General features: G+C 45.2%; 1 protein-coding gene across 1 annotated transcript in view; it reads right to left on the reverse strand.

Annotated features, from left to right (window-relative positions):
• The window catches only part of LOC119955276 (F-actin-monooxygenase MICAL3-like), a 179,781-nt gene that overhangs the window by 81,448 nt on the left and 80,534 nt on the right, over window positions 1-17,799 (reverse strand). The window contains exon 9 of the mRNA XM_038781347.1: window positions 11,744-11,794. Within this exon, the coding sequence (XP_038637275.1) occupies window positions 11,744-11,794 (51 nt within the window). The remainder of the gene's footprint in view (window positions 1-11,743; window positions 11,795-17,799) is intronic.

Consider the following 17,799-nt stretch of genomic DNA (forward strand, 5'->3'; position numbering starts at 1 on the left):
GCAGTAATCTGTTCTGTTCAGTATGACGGTGACCCCTCCTGTGTCTGCTGGTTTGATGGCGATGTTGCGGTTGGTTTTGAGAGTGCGGATTGCGTTGCGTTGGTTTGGGTGACGTTCGGGGCTGTCTTGTGAGCGCGGTTGATGAGTCTAATTCATTTCAGGAAGGAATTCAGTATAACTCTTGGGGATGAAGGGATCACGTAATATGGGGGAGAGGCGGGGCCAGGGTATTGATGATCAGCCATGACTATAATGAATGGCGGAGCAGGATTGAAGGGCCAAATGGCTTTCTCCTGCTTCTATTTTCTATGTTTCTATAAAAGATACCTAAAAGATACCAGAGTCATGACTCCTGAGCTGAAGTATTCTTTCCTCAGTTTTACAAATAAAAAGTGTGTGGGGGTAGTATCCAAATAAATGTTGGGGTGTGGTCCAGGATCTTACAGGGCTTAGCAGAGTGAGAGGCAACCTTATTGAGACATATCGGATTCTCAGGGGGTTGACAGGGTAGCTGCTGAGAGGTTGTTTCCTCTGTGGGAATGTCGAGAACCAGTGGGCAGAATCTTAGAGTAAGGGGTCACTGTTTAAGGCAGAGATGAGGAGGAATTTCTTCCTTCAGATGAAGAATATATGGAATTTTTGACCACAGAGAGCCATTAAGGCTGGGTCATTAACTCTGTTCAAAGTTGAGATAGACAGATTTTGAATCAATAAGACTATGGAGAAAGTGGGAAAGTGGAGTTGAGGATTAGATCAGTCACGATCTCATTGAATGGCGGCGCAGACTCGATGGGCCGAATGGCCTACTTCTGCTCCTATGCCTATGATCTTATGGTCTGATGAGGGTGCAAGGATGAGGAGATGCAGATGTCTGGTTTTGGACAAGTGATGTAGGCTGGGTGTGAGGAGGAATCTTTTTTTACACAGTCAGTGGCAACTCGCTGCCAGTGGAGGTGGTGGAAACAGAGATGATGAATGATATCAAAAGGAAATGTGTGCTGGGCTATTGAGGGAAAGAGTATCTGACTGGGTAGCTCTACAGAGAGCTGCCATGGTGTTGATACACTGAATAGCCTCCTCTGTACCATAAAGACTTCCCTCCCTGCAGGGAATAGTTTCTCTCTATTAATTTTACTTTAATCATCTTAAACACCTCATCTGGATCAACGTTTCATCTTTAGATTCAAATGTTTCATTGATAGATTTTGACTCCAAGTTAGTCAGTTGTCTATACATGTACAAGGCAAACTACTCTGTTTGCTGAAAAAAGATGATTCCATCTCCCAAACCAGGGAGAATCCTCAGGAGCTGCGAGAAATGTGGGCACTGCTGAAATTCAGGTGTGTGGACTAATCTCATTAATCACGGGATTGCTGGATTCCCCATTATGCAAATCAATCCCCGTTTCCAAGTCGGTTGCTATGGTCCTTTCATTTTAAAGCAAGTGAACAGTCTCACCATAGGCCCAGAACGTGACCAATCAAAACCTCCGTATGAAGCTGATGTCATCTGAATAGGGATGGATGTTTAAATACTCTAGGTCAAGTTGTCATACGGAAGGGGGAAGTTTTGGGTATTCTAAAAGGCATTAAGGTGGACAAGTCCCCAGGACCGGATGGGATCTATCCCAGGTTTCTGATGGACATGAGGGTTGAAATAGTTGGGGCCTTAACAGACATCTTTGCAGCATCCTTGAGCACGGGTGAGGTCCCAGAGGACTGGAGAATTGCTAATATTGTCCCTTTGTTTAAGAAGGGTAGCAGGGATAATCCAGGGAATTATAGACCTGTGAGCTTGACGTCAGTGGTAGGCAAACTGTTGGAGAAGATACTGAGGGATAGGATCTATTCACATCTGGAAGAAAAAAGACTTATCAGTGATAGGCAGCATGGTTTTGTGCAGGGAAGGTCATGTCTTACAAACCTAATAGAATTCTTTGAGGAAGTGACAAAGTTAATTGATGAGGGAAGGGCTGTAGATGTCATATACATGGACTTTAGTAAGGCATTTGATATAGTTTCCCATGGCAGGTTGATGGAAAAAGTGAAGTCGTATGGGGTTCCGGGTGTACTAGCTAGATGGATAAAGAACTGGCTGGGCAACAGGAGACAGAGAGTAGTGGTGAAAGGGAGTGTCTCAAAATGGAGAAGGGTGACTAGTGGTGTTCCACAGGGATCCGTGCTCGGACCACTGCTGTTTGTGATCTACATAAATGACCTGGAGGAAGGTATAGGTGGTCTGATTAGCAAGTTTGCAGATGATACTAAGATTGGTGGAGTTGCAGATAGTGAGGAGGACTGTCAGAGAATACAACAAAATATAGATAGATTGGACTGTCCACTGTCACTGTCACACATCCACTGTCCCTGGCTCCTTCACGTGCAAGAAGTGTGTCCAGCTGCAGCTCCTGTTAGACCGCTTGACGGCTCTGGAGCTGCGGATGGACTCACTTTGGAGCATCCGCGATGCTGAGGAGGTCGTGGATAGCACGTTTAGCGAGTTGGTCACACCGCAGGTGAAGGTTACTGAGGGAGATAGAAAATGGGTGACCAAAAGAAAGAGCAAGAGTAGGAAGGCAGTGCAGGTGTCCCCTGCGGTCATCTCCCTGCAAAACAGATATACCGCTTTGGATACTGTTGAGGGAGATGGCTCACCAGGGGAAGGCAGCAGAGGCCAGGTTCATGGCACCGTGGCTGGCTCTGCTGCACAGCAGGGCAGGAAGAAAAATGGCAGGGCTATAGTGATAGGGGACTCGATCGTAAGGGGAATAGACAGGCGGTTCTGTGGACGCAATCGAGACTCCAGGATGGTATGTTGCCTCCCTGGTGCAAGGGTCAAGGATATCTCGGAGCGGCTGCAGGACATTCTGGGGGGGGGGGGGGGGGGGGGGGGTGAACAGCCAGCTGTCGTGGTGCACATAGGCACCAACGATATAGGTAAAAAACGGGATGAGGTCCTACAAGCGGAATTCAGGGAGTTAGGAGTTAAACTAAAAAGTAGGACCTCAAAGGTAGTAATCTCAGGATTGCTACCAGTGCCACGAGCTAGTCAGAGTAGGAATGTCAGGATAGATAGGATGAATGCGTGGCTCGAGAGATGGTGCAAGAGGGAGGGATTGAAATTCCTGGGGCATTGGGACCGGTTCTGGGGGAGGTGGGACCAGTACAAACCGGACGGTCTGCACCTGGGCAGGACTGGAACCGATGTCCTAGGGGGGGTGTTTTCTAGAGCTGTTGGGGAGGGTTTAAACTAATGTGGCAGGGGGATGGGAACCGATACAGGAAGTTGGAAGGTAGTAAAACAGGGACAGAAGCAAAAGGAAGTAAGGGGAAAAGTGCAAGGCAGAGAAGACATAGTCAGAAATCTAAAAGGGCGACAGTACAAGGTACAGTGACTGAGGGGAGCACAGTGAATAGGCCCAGTAATAACAAAAAGAATAAAACTGGAGATGTTAAGATTCAAAACAGAGGTAAAAAAAACAACATAAGTGTACTTTACCTGAATGCTCGTAGTATTCGGAATAAAGTAAATGAGTTGATGGCACAAATCATCGTAAATGACTATGATTTAGTGGCCATTACTGAAACATGGTCAAAGGATGGTCACGACTGGGAGTTAAATATCCGAGGGTATCAAACTATTCGGAAGGACAGAGTGGATGGTAAGGGAGGTGGTGTTGCTCTGTTATTTAAGGATGACATCCGGGCAATAGTAAGGGATGACATAGGTGCTATGGAGGATAAGGTTGAATCTATTTGGGTGGAAATCAGGAATAGTAAGGAGAAAAAGTCACTGATAGGAGTAGTCTATAGGCCACCAAATAGTAATGTTATGGTGGGGCAGGCAACAAACAAAGAAATAACTGATGCATGTAGAAATGGTACAGCAGTTATCATGGGGGATTTTAATCTACATGTCGATTGGTTTAACCAGGTCGGTCAAGGCAACCTGAGGAGGAGTTTATAGAATGTATCCGCGATAGTTTCCTAGAACAGTATGTAATGGAACCTACGAGGGAACAAGCGGTCCTAGATCTTGTCCTGTGTAATGAGACAGGATTGATTCATGATCTCATAGTTAGGGATCCTCTCGGAAGGAGCGATCACAATATGGTGGAATTTAAAATATAGATGGAGGGTGAGAAAGTAAAATCAAATACTAGTGTTTTGTGTTTAAACAAAGGAGATTACAAGGGGATGAGAGAAGAACTAGCTAAGGTAGATTGGGAGCTAAGACTTTATGGTGGAACAGTTGATGAACAATGGAGAACCTTCCAAGCGATTTTTCACAGTGCTCAGCAAAGGTTTATACCAACAAAAAGGAAGGACGGAAGAAAGAGGGAAAATCGACCGTGGATATCTAAGGAAATAAGGGAGAGTATCAAATTGAAGGAAAAAGCATATAAAGTGGCAAAGATTGCTGGGAGATTAGAGGACTGGGAAATCTTTAGGGGGCAACAGAAAGCTACTAAAAAAGCTATAAAGAAGAGTAAGATAGAGTATGAGAGTAAACTTGCTCAGAATATAAAAACAGACAATAAAAGTTTTTACAAATATATAAGACAAAAAAGAGTGGCTAAGGTAAATATTGGTCCTTTAGAGGATGAGAAGGGAGTTTTAATAATGGGAGATGAGGAAATGGCTGAGGAACTGAACAGGTTTTTTGTGTCGGTCTTCACAGTGGAAGACACAAATAACATGCCAGCGACTGATAGAAATGAGGCTATGACAGGTGAGGACCTTGAGAGGATTGTTCGAAAATGTTCTAAAAAAAAATGTTATCACTAAGGAGGGAGTGATGGGCAAGCTAATGGGGCTAAAGGTAGACAAGTTTCCTGGCCCTGATGGAATGCATCCCAGAGTGCTAAAAGAGATGGCTAGGGAAATTGCAGATGCACGAGTGATAATTTACCAAAATTCACTAGACTCTGGGGTGGTCCCGGTGGATTGGAAATTAGCAAACGTGACGCCACTGTTTAAAAAAGGAGGTAGGCAGAAAGCAGGAAATTATAGGCCAGTGAGCTTAACTTCGGTAGTAGGGAAGATGCTGGAATCTATCATCAAGGAAGAAATTGCGAGGCATCTGGATAGAAATTGTCCCATTGGGCAGACGCAGCATGGGTTTGTAAAAGGCAGGTCATGCCTAACTAATTTAGTGGAATTTTTTGAGGACATTACCAGTGCAGTAGATAACGGGGAGCCGATGGATGTGGTATATCTGGATTTCCAGAAAGCCTTTGACAAGGTGCCACACAAAAGGTTGCTGCATAAGATAAAGATGCATGGCATTAAGGGTAAAGTAGTAGCATGGATAGAGGATTGGTTAATGAATAGAAAGCAAAGAGTTGGGATAAATGGGTGTTTCTCTGGTTGGCAATCAGTAGCTAGTGGTGTCCCTCAGGGATCCGTGTTGGGCCCACAATTGTTCACAATTTACATAGATGATTTGGAGTTGGGGACCAAGGGTAATGTGTCCAAGTTTGCAGATGACACTAAGATGAGTGGTAAAGCGAAAAGTGCAGAGGATACTGGAAGTCTGCAGAGGGATTTGGATAGGTTAAGTGAATGGGCTCGGGTCTGGCAGATGGAATACAATGTTGACAAATGTGAGGTTATCCATTTTGGTAGGAATAACAGCAAACGGGATTATTATTTAAACGATAAAATATTAAAGCATGCCGCTGTTCAGAGAGACTTGGGTGTGCTAGTGCATGAGTCACAGAAGGTTGGTTTACAAGTGCAACAGGTGATTAAGAAGGCAAATGGAATTTTGTCCTTCATTGCTAGAGGGATGGAGTTTAAGACTAGGGAGGTTATGTTGCAATTGTATAAGTTGTTAGTGCGGCCACACCTGGAGTATTGTGTTCAGTTTTGGTCTCCTTACTTGAGAAAGGACGTACTGGCGCTGGAGGGTGTGCAGAGGAGATTCACTAGGTTAATCCCAGAGCTGAAGGGGTTGGATTATGAGGAGAGGTTGAGTAGACTGGGACTGTACTCGTTGGAATTTAGAAGGATGAGGGGGGATCTTATAGAAACATTTAAAATTATGAAGGGAATAGATAGGATAGATGCGGGCAGGTTGTTTCCACTGGCGGGTGACAGCAGAACTAGGGGACATAGCCTCAAAATAAGGGGAAGTAGATTTAGGACTGAGTTTAGGAGGAACTTCTTCACCCAAAGGGTTGTGAATCTATGGAATTCCTTGCCCAGTGAAGCAGTTGAGGCTCCTTCATTACATGTTTTTAAGGTAAAGAGATAGTTTTTTGAAGAATAAAGGGATTAAGGGTTATGGTGTTCGGGCCGGGAAGTGGAGCTGAGTCCACAAAAGATCAGCCATGATCTAATTGAATGGCGGAGCAGGCTCGAGGGGCCAGATGGCCTACTCCTGCTCCTAGTTCTTATGAATGGTATCCTGGGTTACCAGGTGAGCACAGGTGTGATGTCATCTGAATGGTGTCCTGGGTTACCAGGTGAGCACAGGTGTGATGTCATCTGAATGGTATCCTGGGTTACCAGGTGAGCACAGGTGTGATGAGACTTCAGAAATTATCACTGACTGAAGTGTCCAACCTGAGATTGAGGTGACCACTTAGACGTGGGCTGAGGTCCAATCATCGAGAGTTGGCCATATTTTCAAAGGCTTCCATTAGATTCAGGGGATTCCACTCCCCCCCCCCCCCCCCCCCCCCCCTCAACAGAGCAGGTTGTATGTAGTGGATTCGGACATTGTCTTCACACGTTAGCCAGAAGGCTCTTTCAACCTGCGAATATGGTCACTGCATTAAATCCTGGCTATACCTCAAATCATCCAGACTCCCCACAAACATCCCATTTTGAAAAAGTTGGGATTATTCTCTGAACAAAAAAGATATCAGATGATCTAGTTGAGATTTTCAAGGTGATAAGACGTTTTGAAAGAGACGTGAAGAAAAATGAATTTCAAATCATTGGCAGAGGGTGTAATGGAGGAGATGGACAACACCTTATAGAACATAGAACAGTACAGCACAGAACAGGCCCTTCGGCCCTCAATGTTGTGCCGAGCCATGATCACCCTACTCAAACCCACGTATCCACCCTATACCCGTAACCCAACAACACCCCCCTTAACCTTACTTTTATTAGGACACTACGGGCAATTTATCACGGCCAATCCACCTAACCCGCATATCTTTGGACTGTGGGAGGAAACCGGAGCACCCGGAGGAAACCCACGCACACAGGGTACTAATTCAAACAATGAAACAGTGGATTTAACAATCAGGCTGGCTGCAGCCATATCTTACTGAAAAGAAACACTGACCCTTCTAGCCTCACTGATTGATTTAAGGGATCATAAGTTATATGTGGGGTTGTTTGCGGATGACTGCACAATGTTCAGCACCATTCGCGACTCCTGAGATAATGAAGCAGTCCATGTCCAAATGCAGCAAGGCCTGGACAACACCTAGGCTTGGAGTGACAAGTGGCAAGTTACATTCGTGCCACACAAGTGCCAGGCGATGACCATCTCCTACAAGAGAGGATCTAACCACTGCCCCATCACATTCAATTACTATCACTGAATCCCCCACAATCAACATCCTGTGGTTACCATTGATCAGAAACGGAACTGGACTAGCCATATTAATACTGTGGCTATAGTATAATAATATAATAATAATATATAACTAATCTTTATTAGTGTCACAAGTAGGCTTACATTAACACAGCAATGAAGTTACTGTGAAGCTCCCCTAGTCATCACATTTCGGCGCCTGTTCGGGTACACAGAGGGAGAATTCAGAATGTGCAATTCATCGAACTGCACGTCTTTGGACTGTGGGAGGAAACCGGAGCACCCGGAGGAAACCCATGCAGGCACAGGGAGAACGTGCAGACTCCGCACAGACAGTGACCCAAGCCGCAAATCAAACCTCGGACCCTGGCGCTGAGAGGCAACAGTGCTAACCACTGTGCTACGGTGCCAAGTCAAATGTTAGGAATCCTGCAGAGATGAACTCGCTTCCCGAGTCCCCAAAGCCTTTTCACCATCTACGCGGCACAAGTCAGGAGTGTGATGGAATACTCTCCACTTGCCTGGATGAGCCCCAGAAACATTTAAGAGGCTCGACACTATCCAGGACAAAGCAGGCCGCTTGATTGGTATCCTTTTCAGAAACAATCACCCCCTCCACCACAGACGAACAGCGGAAGGCGTGTGTACCATCTACAGCACTGCAGAAAATCACCAAGGTGCCTTAGGCAGCACGTCCCAAACCCGTGACCACGAGAAGGGCAAGAGCAGCAGATACCTGGGAACACCACCAAATGGAGGCCCCCCTCCAAATCACATACCATCCTGATTTGGATATATATCGCCATTCCTTCATTGTCGATGGGGCAACGTCCCGGAACTCGCTCCCGCACAGCACTGTGGGTGTACCTACGTCGCAGGGACTGCAGCGGTTCAGAAAGGCAGCACCCACAACCCACTGCTCATGAGGTCAGAGAATTACCAACTGAGAAAGTGGCAACACAAGGGTGCTTTGCAGTGAAAATGAAATCTGTGCAATAATGCCCAGCTCAGTCTGTGTCCATTAGGATTGACCACATTTATCAGGCTGGATTATAAACTTCCACTCCCTGTTAAATGACGGCAGCTTTCAGACAGATTCTCTACTGTACCTTGTATCTATATGATTCTACATGTACTCTACCTTGTATATATTGTCATGTGAGTGTACCTTTAAGAAATGGGTGTTTATTGAATAGTGGATGTATCTAAGAAATGGGTGTTTACTGCAGTGGTGTCAGAGTGTAGGTGGAGCTGGGCTGTCTGTCAGCTTTTAGTTTCGCTTTGAGAAAAGCTTGGGTGTGTCTGTTTTTTTGGTTTTGTTTCAGTGTTGGAGCTGAATTTGGTGAATTCAGAGTTATAACTGTTCTCAGTAGTGAGTTTAAACCTGATGTGCTTCTGTTTAAAGGTGTTTTTGTCTTATGGATGTGAAAAGGAAAGTTTAAGGATTACTTAGTGTTGTATTCCATGGAGATTGTATTTGAATTGATGGTTGCTAAGATGTTCACTGAATGTTTTAAAAAGGTTAACTGAGTTCATAGAATAAACATTGTTTTGCTTTAAAAAATACTGTTAGATGTCTGCTGCACCACACCTGTAGAGTGGGCCGTGTGCTCCCCATAACCACAACCTATTAAAAGTTGTGGGTCAGGTGAACTCCATGATACACTTTGGGGTTCTCTAAACCCAGGTCCCTAACAATATAATGATTCTACATGTACTGTACCTTGTACACATAATGATTCTACATGTACTGTACCTTGTACACATAATGATTCTACATGTACTGTACCTTGTACACATAATGATTCTACATGTACTGTACCTTGTACACATAATGATTCTACATGTACTGTACCTTGTACACATAATGATTCTACATGTACTGTACCTTGTACACATAATGATTCTACATGTACTGTACCTTGTACACATAATGATTCTACATGTACTCTACCTTGTACACATAATGATTCTACATGTACTGTACCTTGTACACATAATGATTCTACATGTACTCTACCTTGTACACATAATGATTCTACATGTACTGTACCTTGTACACATAATGATTCGACATGTACTCTACCTTGTACACATAATGATTCTACATGTACTCTACCTTGTACACAATGATTCTACATGTACTCTACCTTGTACACATAATGATTCTACATGTACTCTACCTTGTACACATAATGATTCTACATGTACTCTACATTGTACACATAATGATTCTACATGTACTCTACCTTGTACACATAATGATTCTACATGTATTCTACCTTGTACACATAATGATTCTACATGTACTCTACATTGTACACATAATGATTCTACATGTACTCTACCTTGTACACATAATGATTCTACATGTATTCTACCTTGTACACATAATGATTCTACATGTACTCTACATTGTACACATAATGATTCTACATGTACTCTACATTGTACACATAATGATTCTACATGTACTCTACCTTGTACACATAATGATTCTACATGTATTCTACCTTGTACACATAATGATTCTACATGTACTCTACATTGTAAATATAATGATTCTATATGTACTCGACATTGTAAATATAATGATTCTATATGTACTCTACCTTATATATCACTAATTTCTAATTTTTTAAAATACATTTTGTGTACCCAATTCACTTTTTCCAATTATGGGACAATTTAGCCTGGCCAATCCATCTACCCTGCACATCTTTGATTTGTGGGGGCGAAACCCACGCAAACACGGGGAGAATGGATGGTGATGACCAACACGAGGAGACATAGCTTTAAATTGAGGGGTGGTAGATATAGGACAGATGTCAGAGGCAGTTTCTTTACTCAGAGAGTAGTAGGGGTGTGGAACGCCCTGCCTGATACAGTAGTAGACTCGCCAAATTTAAGGGCATTTAAGTGGTCGCTGGATAGACATATGGATGAAAATGGAATAGTGTAGGTCAGATAGGCTTCAGATGGTTTCACAGGTCGGCGCAACATCGAGGGCCGAAGGGCCCGTACTGCGCTGTAATGTTCCATTTTCTAATGTGCAAATTCCATACGGACAGTGATCCAGAGCTGAGATGGAACCTGGGACCTAGGCGCCATGAGGCAGCAGGGCTAACCCAATGCGCTAACCTATCTTATATATATCATGATTCTACATGTACTCTACCTTGTACCTATCAAAAGAACATAAGAACTAGGAGCAGGAGTAGGCCATCTGGCCCCTTGAGCCTGCTCCGCCATTCAATGAGATCATGGCTGATCTTTTGTTGACTCAGCTCCACTTTCCGGCCCGAACACCATAACCCTTAATCCTTTTATTCTTCAAAAAACTATCTATCTCTATCTTAAAAACATTTAATGAAGGAGCCTCAACTGCTTCACTGGGCAAGGAATTCCATAGATTCACAACCCTTTGGGTGAAGAAGTTCCTCCTAAACACAGTCCCAAATCTACTTCCCCTTATTTTGAGGCTATGCCCCCTAGTTCTGCTTTCACCCGCCAGTGGAAACAACCTGCCCGCATCTATCCTATCTATTCCCTTCATAATGTTATAAGTTTCTATAAGATCCCCCCTCATCCTTCTAAATTCCAACGAGTACAGTCCCAGTCTACTCAACCTCTCCTCATAATCCAACCCCTTCAGCTCTGGGATTAACCTAGTGAATCTCCTCTGCACACCCTCCAGTGCCAGTACGTCCTTTCTCAAGTAAGGAGACCAAAACTGAACACAATACTCCAGGTGTGGCCTCACTAACACCTTATACAGTTGCAACATAAACTCCCTAATCTTAAACTCCATCCCTCTAGCAATGAAGGACAAAATTCCATTCGCCTTCTTAATCACCTGTTCTGTGCACACCATGCACTAGCACACCAGGTCTCTCTGCACAGCAGCATGCTTATTATTTAAATAATAATCCCATTTGCTGTTATTCCTACCAAAATGGATAACCTCACATTTGTCAACATTGTATTCCATCTGCCAGACCCTAGCCCATTCATTTAACCTATCCAAATCCCTCTGCAGACTTCCAGTATCCTCTGCACTTTTTGTTTGATTCTACATCGACACTACGTTGTATATCTAATGATTCTACATGTACTCTACCTTAAATACATAAAGATTCTACATGTACTCTACCTTGTAGACATAACAATTCTACATGTACAGTACCTTGAATATATATGATCTCCTGAATGCCAGAGCATGAGGTACATAGACAGACTTAAGAGGAAAAACACAGAAACTTTACACAGCAAGAATGAACAGAACACGAAAACTGACACATCACTCATTAACCAAACACATCACTCATTAACCAAACTGACACATCACTCACTAACCAAACAGACACAACACTCACTAACCAAACAGACACATCACTCACTAACCAAACAGACACATCACTCATTAACCAAACAGACACATCACTCACTAACCAAACAGACACATCACTCACTAACCAAACCCATCACTCATTAACCAAACAGACACATCACTCACTAACCAAACAGACACAACACTCACTAACCAAACAGACACATCACTCACTAACCAAACGGACACATCACTGACTAACCAAACAGACACATCACTCACTAACCAAACAGACACATCACTCACTAACCAAACGGACCCATCACTCACTAACCAAACGGACCCATCACTCACTAACCAAACGGACACATCACTGACTAACCAAACGGACACGTCACTGACTAACCAAACAGACACATCACTCACTAACCAAACAGACACATCACTCATTAACCAAACTGACACATCACTCACTAACCAAACGGACACATCACTGACTAACCAAACAGACACATCACTCACTAACCAAACAGACACATCACTCATTAACCAAACAGACACATCACTCACTAACCAAACAGACACATCACTCATTAACCAAACAGACACATCACTCACTAACCAAACAGACACATCACTCACTAACCAAACCCATCACTCACTAACCAAACAGACACATCACTCACTAACCAAACAGACACAACACTCACTAACCAAACAGACACATCACTCACTAACCAAACAGACACATCACTCACTAACCAAACCCATCACTGACTAACCAAACAGACACATCACTCACTAACCAAACAGACACAACACTCACTAACCAAACAGACACATCACTCACTAACCAAACAGACACATCACTCACTAACCAAACAGACACATCACTCACTAACCAAACAGACACATCACTCACTAACCAAACCCATCACTCACTAACCAAACAGACACATCACTCACTAACCAAACAGACACATCACTCACTAACCAAACGGACACATCACTCACTAACCAAACAGACACATCACTCACTAACCAAACCCATCACTCACTAACCAAACAGACACATCACTCACTAACCAAACAGACACAACACTCACTAACCAAACGGACACATCACTCACTAACCAAACACATCACTGACTAACCAAACAGACCCATCACTCACTAACCAAACAGACACATCACTCACTAACCAAACAGACACATCACTCACTAACCAAACAGACACAACACTCACTAACCAAACGGACACATCACTCACTAACCAAACACATCACTGACTAACCAAACAGACCCATCACTGACTAACCAAACAGACACATCACTCACTAACCAAACAGACACATCACTCACTAACCAAACAGACACATCACTGACTAACCAAACAGACACATCACTCACTAACCAAACAGACACATCACTCACTAACCAAACAGAAATATCACTGACTAACCAAACAGACACATCACTGACTAACCAAACAGACACAACACTCACTAACCAAACAGACACATCACTCACTAACCAAACCCATCACTCACTAACCAAACAGACACAACACTCACTAACCAAACAGACACATCACTCACTAACCAAACCCATCACTCACTAACCAAACAGACACAACACTCACTAACCAAACTGACACATCACTCACTAACCAAACAGACACATCACTCATTAACCAAACTGACACATCACTCACTAACCAAACGGACACATCACTGACTAACCAAACAGACACATCACTCACTAACCAAACAGACACAACACTCACTAACCAAACAGACACATCACTCACTAACCAAACAGACACATCACTCATTAACCAAACAGACACATCACTCACTAACCAAACAGACACATCACTCACTAACCAAACCCATCACTCATTAACCAAACAGACACATCACTCACTAACCAAACAGACACAACACTCACTAACCAAACAGACACATCACTCACTAACCAAACGGACACATCACTGACTAACCAAACAGACACATCACTCACTAACCAAACAGACACATCACTCACTAACCAAACGGACCCATCACTCACTAACCAAACGGACCCATCACTCACTAACCAAACGGACACATCACTGACTAACCAAACGGACACGTCACTGACTAACCAAACAGACACATCACTCACTAACCAAACAGACACATCACTCATTAACCAAACTGACACATCACTCACTAACCAAACGGACACATCACTGACTAACCAAACAGACACATCACTCACTAACCAAACAGACACATCACTCACTAACCAAACAGACACATCACTCACTAACCAAACAGACACATCACTCATTAACCAAACAGACACATCACTCACTAACCAAACAGACACATCACTCACTAACCAAACCCATCACTCATTAACCAAACAGACACATCACTCACTAACCAAACAGACACAACACTCACTAACCAAACAGACACATCACTCACTAACCAAACAGACACATCACTCACTAACCAAACCCATCACTGACTAACCAAACAGACACATCACTCACTAACCAAACAGACACAACACTCACTAACCAAACAGACACATCACTCACTAACCAAACAGACACATCACTCACTAACCAAACAGACACATCACTCATTAACCAAACAGACACATCACTCACTAACCAAACCCATCACTCACTAACCAAACAGACACATCACTCACTAACCAAACAGACACATCACTCACTAACCAAACGGACACATCACTCACTAACCAAACAGACACATCACTCACTAACCAAACCCATCACTCACTAACCAAACAGACACATCACTCACTAACCAAACAGACACAACACTCACTAACCAAACGGACACATCACTCACTAACCAAACACATCACTGACTAACCAAACAGACCCATCACTCACTAACCAAACAGACACATCACTCACTAACCAAACAGACACATCACTCACTAACCAAACAGACACAACACTCACTAACCAAACGGACACATCACTCACTAACCAAACACATCACTGACTAACCAAACAGACCCATCACTGACTAACCAAACAGACACATCACTCACTAACCAAACAGACACATCACTCACTAACCAAACAGACACATCACTGACTAACCAAACAGACACATCACTCACTAACCAAACAGACACATCACTCACTAACCAAACAGAAATATCACTGACTAACCAAACAGACACATCACTGACTAACCAAACAGACACATCACTGACTAACCAAACAGAAACCCCACAGTACAGAAGGTGGCTATTCAGCCCATGAAGTCTGCACCGACCCTCCAATGTAGCACCCTACCAAGGTCCACTTCCTCGTCCTATCACCATAATCCCGCCCAGAGGGAGGCAGAATATCCTGAACCCACACCAGCCCCCAAAGTGGCCTCTGGAAGGACAGTAAATTGAACGGCACATATCACACCCACTTACTTTCCATGTTATAGCAGATGCTGCATGAATTCAGATAGAGTGGACGTGATTCTCTGTTGGCTAACTCCAAAATGGTGAAATGCGATTGGGCGGAGAATAGGTCCCGATGCTAAAATCGCGCGGGTGCCAATTTGACGGCAAAGCACAATTCTCCGTCACCCCGACAGCAGCGTCAATGCGGTCCAGAATGTACAGTAAACACCGTTTTCATGTAATTAGCGGACCTGACCCGATTTTCTCTGGGGCCTCCGCGATGCTACCCCTCTGATGGGCCGAGTTCCCGATGGCATAGTTTTCTTGTGCTTTTACATATCGTGAAAGCAGCATCGTGGCTGCTGAGGGAGAGAGAGGGGGTACAGAAAGAGTCCAACATCAGTACAGTTTGCTGACAGTTGTGCCGCTAGCTGAGGGGCTTCTGCGAAGGCCGGGGAAGTAGCGGGCCGTGGCCAGGAGGTGGACAGGCACAGAACACCATTTCCACGGCCAGAAAGGCAGCCATGCAGCTGCGCACGCCGCTGACAGCCCACCGTGAGCGTAGGGCCACGGGTCGTATAGGTCTCCCACTAGGGCATCTCCCTAGGTGCCCTCTGACCCCAACACACCCATCAGCTGTCTGGGCGCACTCCAGCAGAACCAGAGCCATCTTGTTGATTGGGATGAGAGTGTGTGGGGAGTGTAATGTGTATGTGCGGCTGGGATGAGTGTGTGTGGGGAGTGTAATGTGTATGTGCGGCTGGGATGAGTGTGTGTGGGGAGTGTTATGTGTATGTGCGGCTGGGATGAGTGTGTGTGGGGAGTGTAATGTGTATGTGCGGCTGGGATGAGTGTGTGTGGGGAGTGTAATGTGTATGTGCGGCTGGGATGAGTGTGTGTGGGGAGCGTAATGTGTATGTGCGGCTGGATGAGTGTGTGTGGGGAGCGTAATGTGTATGTGCGGCTGGGATGAGTGTGTGTGGGGAGCGTAATGTGTATGTGCGGCTGCGATGAGTGTGTGTGGGGAGTGTAATGTGTGTGTGCGGCTGGGATGAGTGTGTGTGGGGAGTGTAATGTGTATGTGCGGCTGGGATGAGTGTGTGTGGGGAGTGTAATGTGTGTGTGCGGCTGGGATGAGTGTGTGTGGGGAGTGTAATGTGTGTGTGCGGCTGGGATGAGTGTGTGTGGGGAGTGTAATGTGTGTGTGCGGCTGGGATGAGTGTGTGTGGGGAGTGTAATGTGTGTGTGCGGCTGGGATGAGTGTGTGTGGGGAGTGTAATGTGTGTGTGTGGCTGGGATGAGTGTGTGTGGGGAGTGTAATGTGTATGTGCGGCTGGGATGAGTGTGTGTGGGGAGTGTAATGTGTGTGTGTGGCTGGGATGAGTGTGTGTGGGGAGTGTAATGTGCGTGCGGCTGGGATGAGTGTGTGTGGGGAGTGTAATGTGTATGTGCGGCTGGGATGAGTGTGTGTGGGGAGTGTAATGTGCGTGCGGCTGGGATGAGTGTGTGTGGGGAGTGTAATGTGTATGTGCGGCTGGGATGAGTGTGTGTGGGGAGTGTAATGTGTGTGTGCGGCTGGGATGAGTGTGTGTGGGGAGTGTAATGTGTATGTGCGGCTGGGATGAGAGTGTGTGGGGAGTGTAATGTGTATGTGCGGCTGGGATGAGTGTGTGTGGGGAGTGTTATGTGTATGTGCGGCTGGGATGAGTGTGTGTGGGGAGTGTAATGTGTATGTGCGGCTGGGATGAGTGTGTGTGGGGAGCGTAATGTGTATGTGCGGCTGGGATGAGTGTGTGTGGGGAGTGTAATGTGTGTGTGCGGCTGGGATGAGTGTGTGTGGGGAGTGTAATGTGTATGTGCGGCTGGGATGAGTGTGTGTGGGGAGCGTAATGTGTATGTGCGGCTGGGATGAGTGTGTGTGGGGAGTGTAATGTGTGTGTGCGGCTGGGATAAGTGTGTGTGGGGAGTGTAACGTGTGTGTGCGGCTGGGATGAGTGTGTGTGGGGAGTGTAATGTGTGTGTGCGGCTGGGATGAGTGTGTGTGGGGAGTGTAATGTGTATGTGCGGCTGGGATGAGTGTGTGTGGGGAGTGTAATGTGTGTGTGTGGCTGGGATGAGTGTGTGTGGGGAGTGTAATGTGTGTGTGCGGCTGGGATGAGTGTGTGTGGGGAGTGTAATGTGTATGTGCGGCTGGGATGAGTGTGTGTGGGGAGTGTAATGTGTGTGTGTGGCTGGGATGAGTGTGTGTGGGGAGTGTAATGTGTATGTGCGGCTGGGATGAGTGTGTGTGGGGAGTGTAATTTGTATGTGCGGCTGGGATGAGTGTGTGTGGGGAGTGTAATGTGTATGTGCGGCTGGGATGAGTGTGTGTGGGGAGTGTAATGTGTGTGTGCGGCTGGGATGAGTGTGTGTGGGGAGTGTAATGTGTATGTGTGGCTGGGATGAGTGTGTGTGGGGAGCGTAATGTGTATGTGCGGCTG

This window comes from Scyliorhinus canicula, chromosome 20 (assembly GCF_902713615.1).
Source record: "Scyliorhinus canicula chromosome 20, sScyCan1.1, whole genome shotgun sequence".
NCBI lineage: Eukaryota > Metazoa > Chordata > Chondrichthyes > Carcharhiniformes > Scyliorhinidae > Scyliorhinus > Scyliorhinus canicula.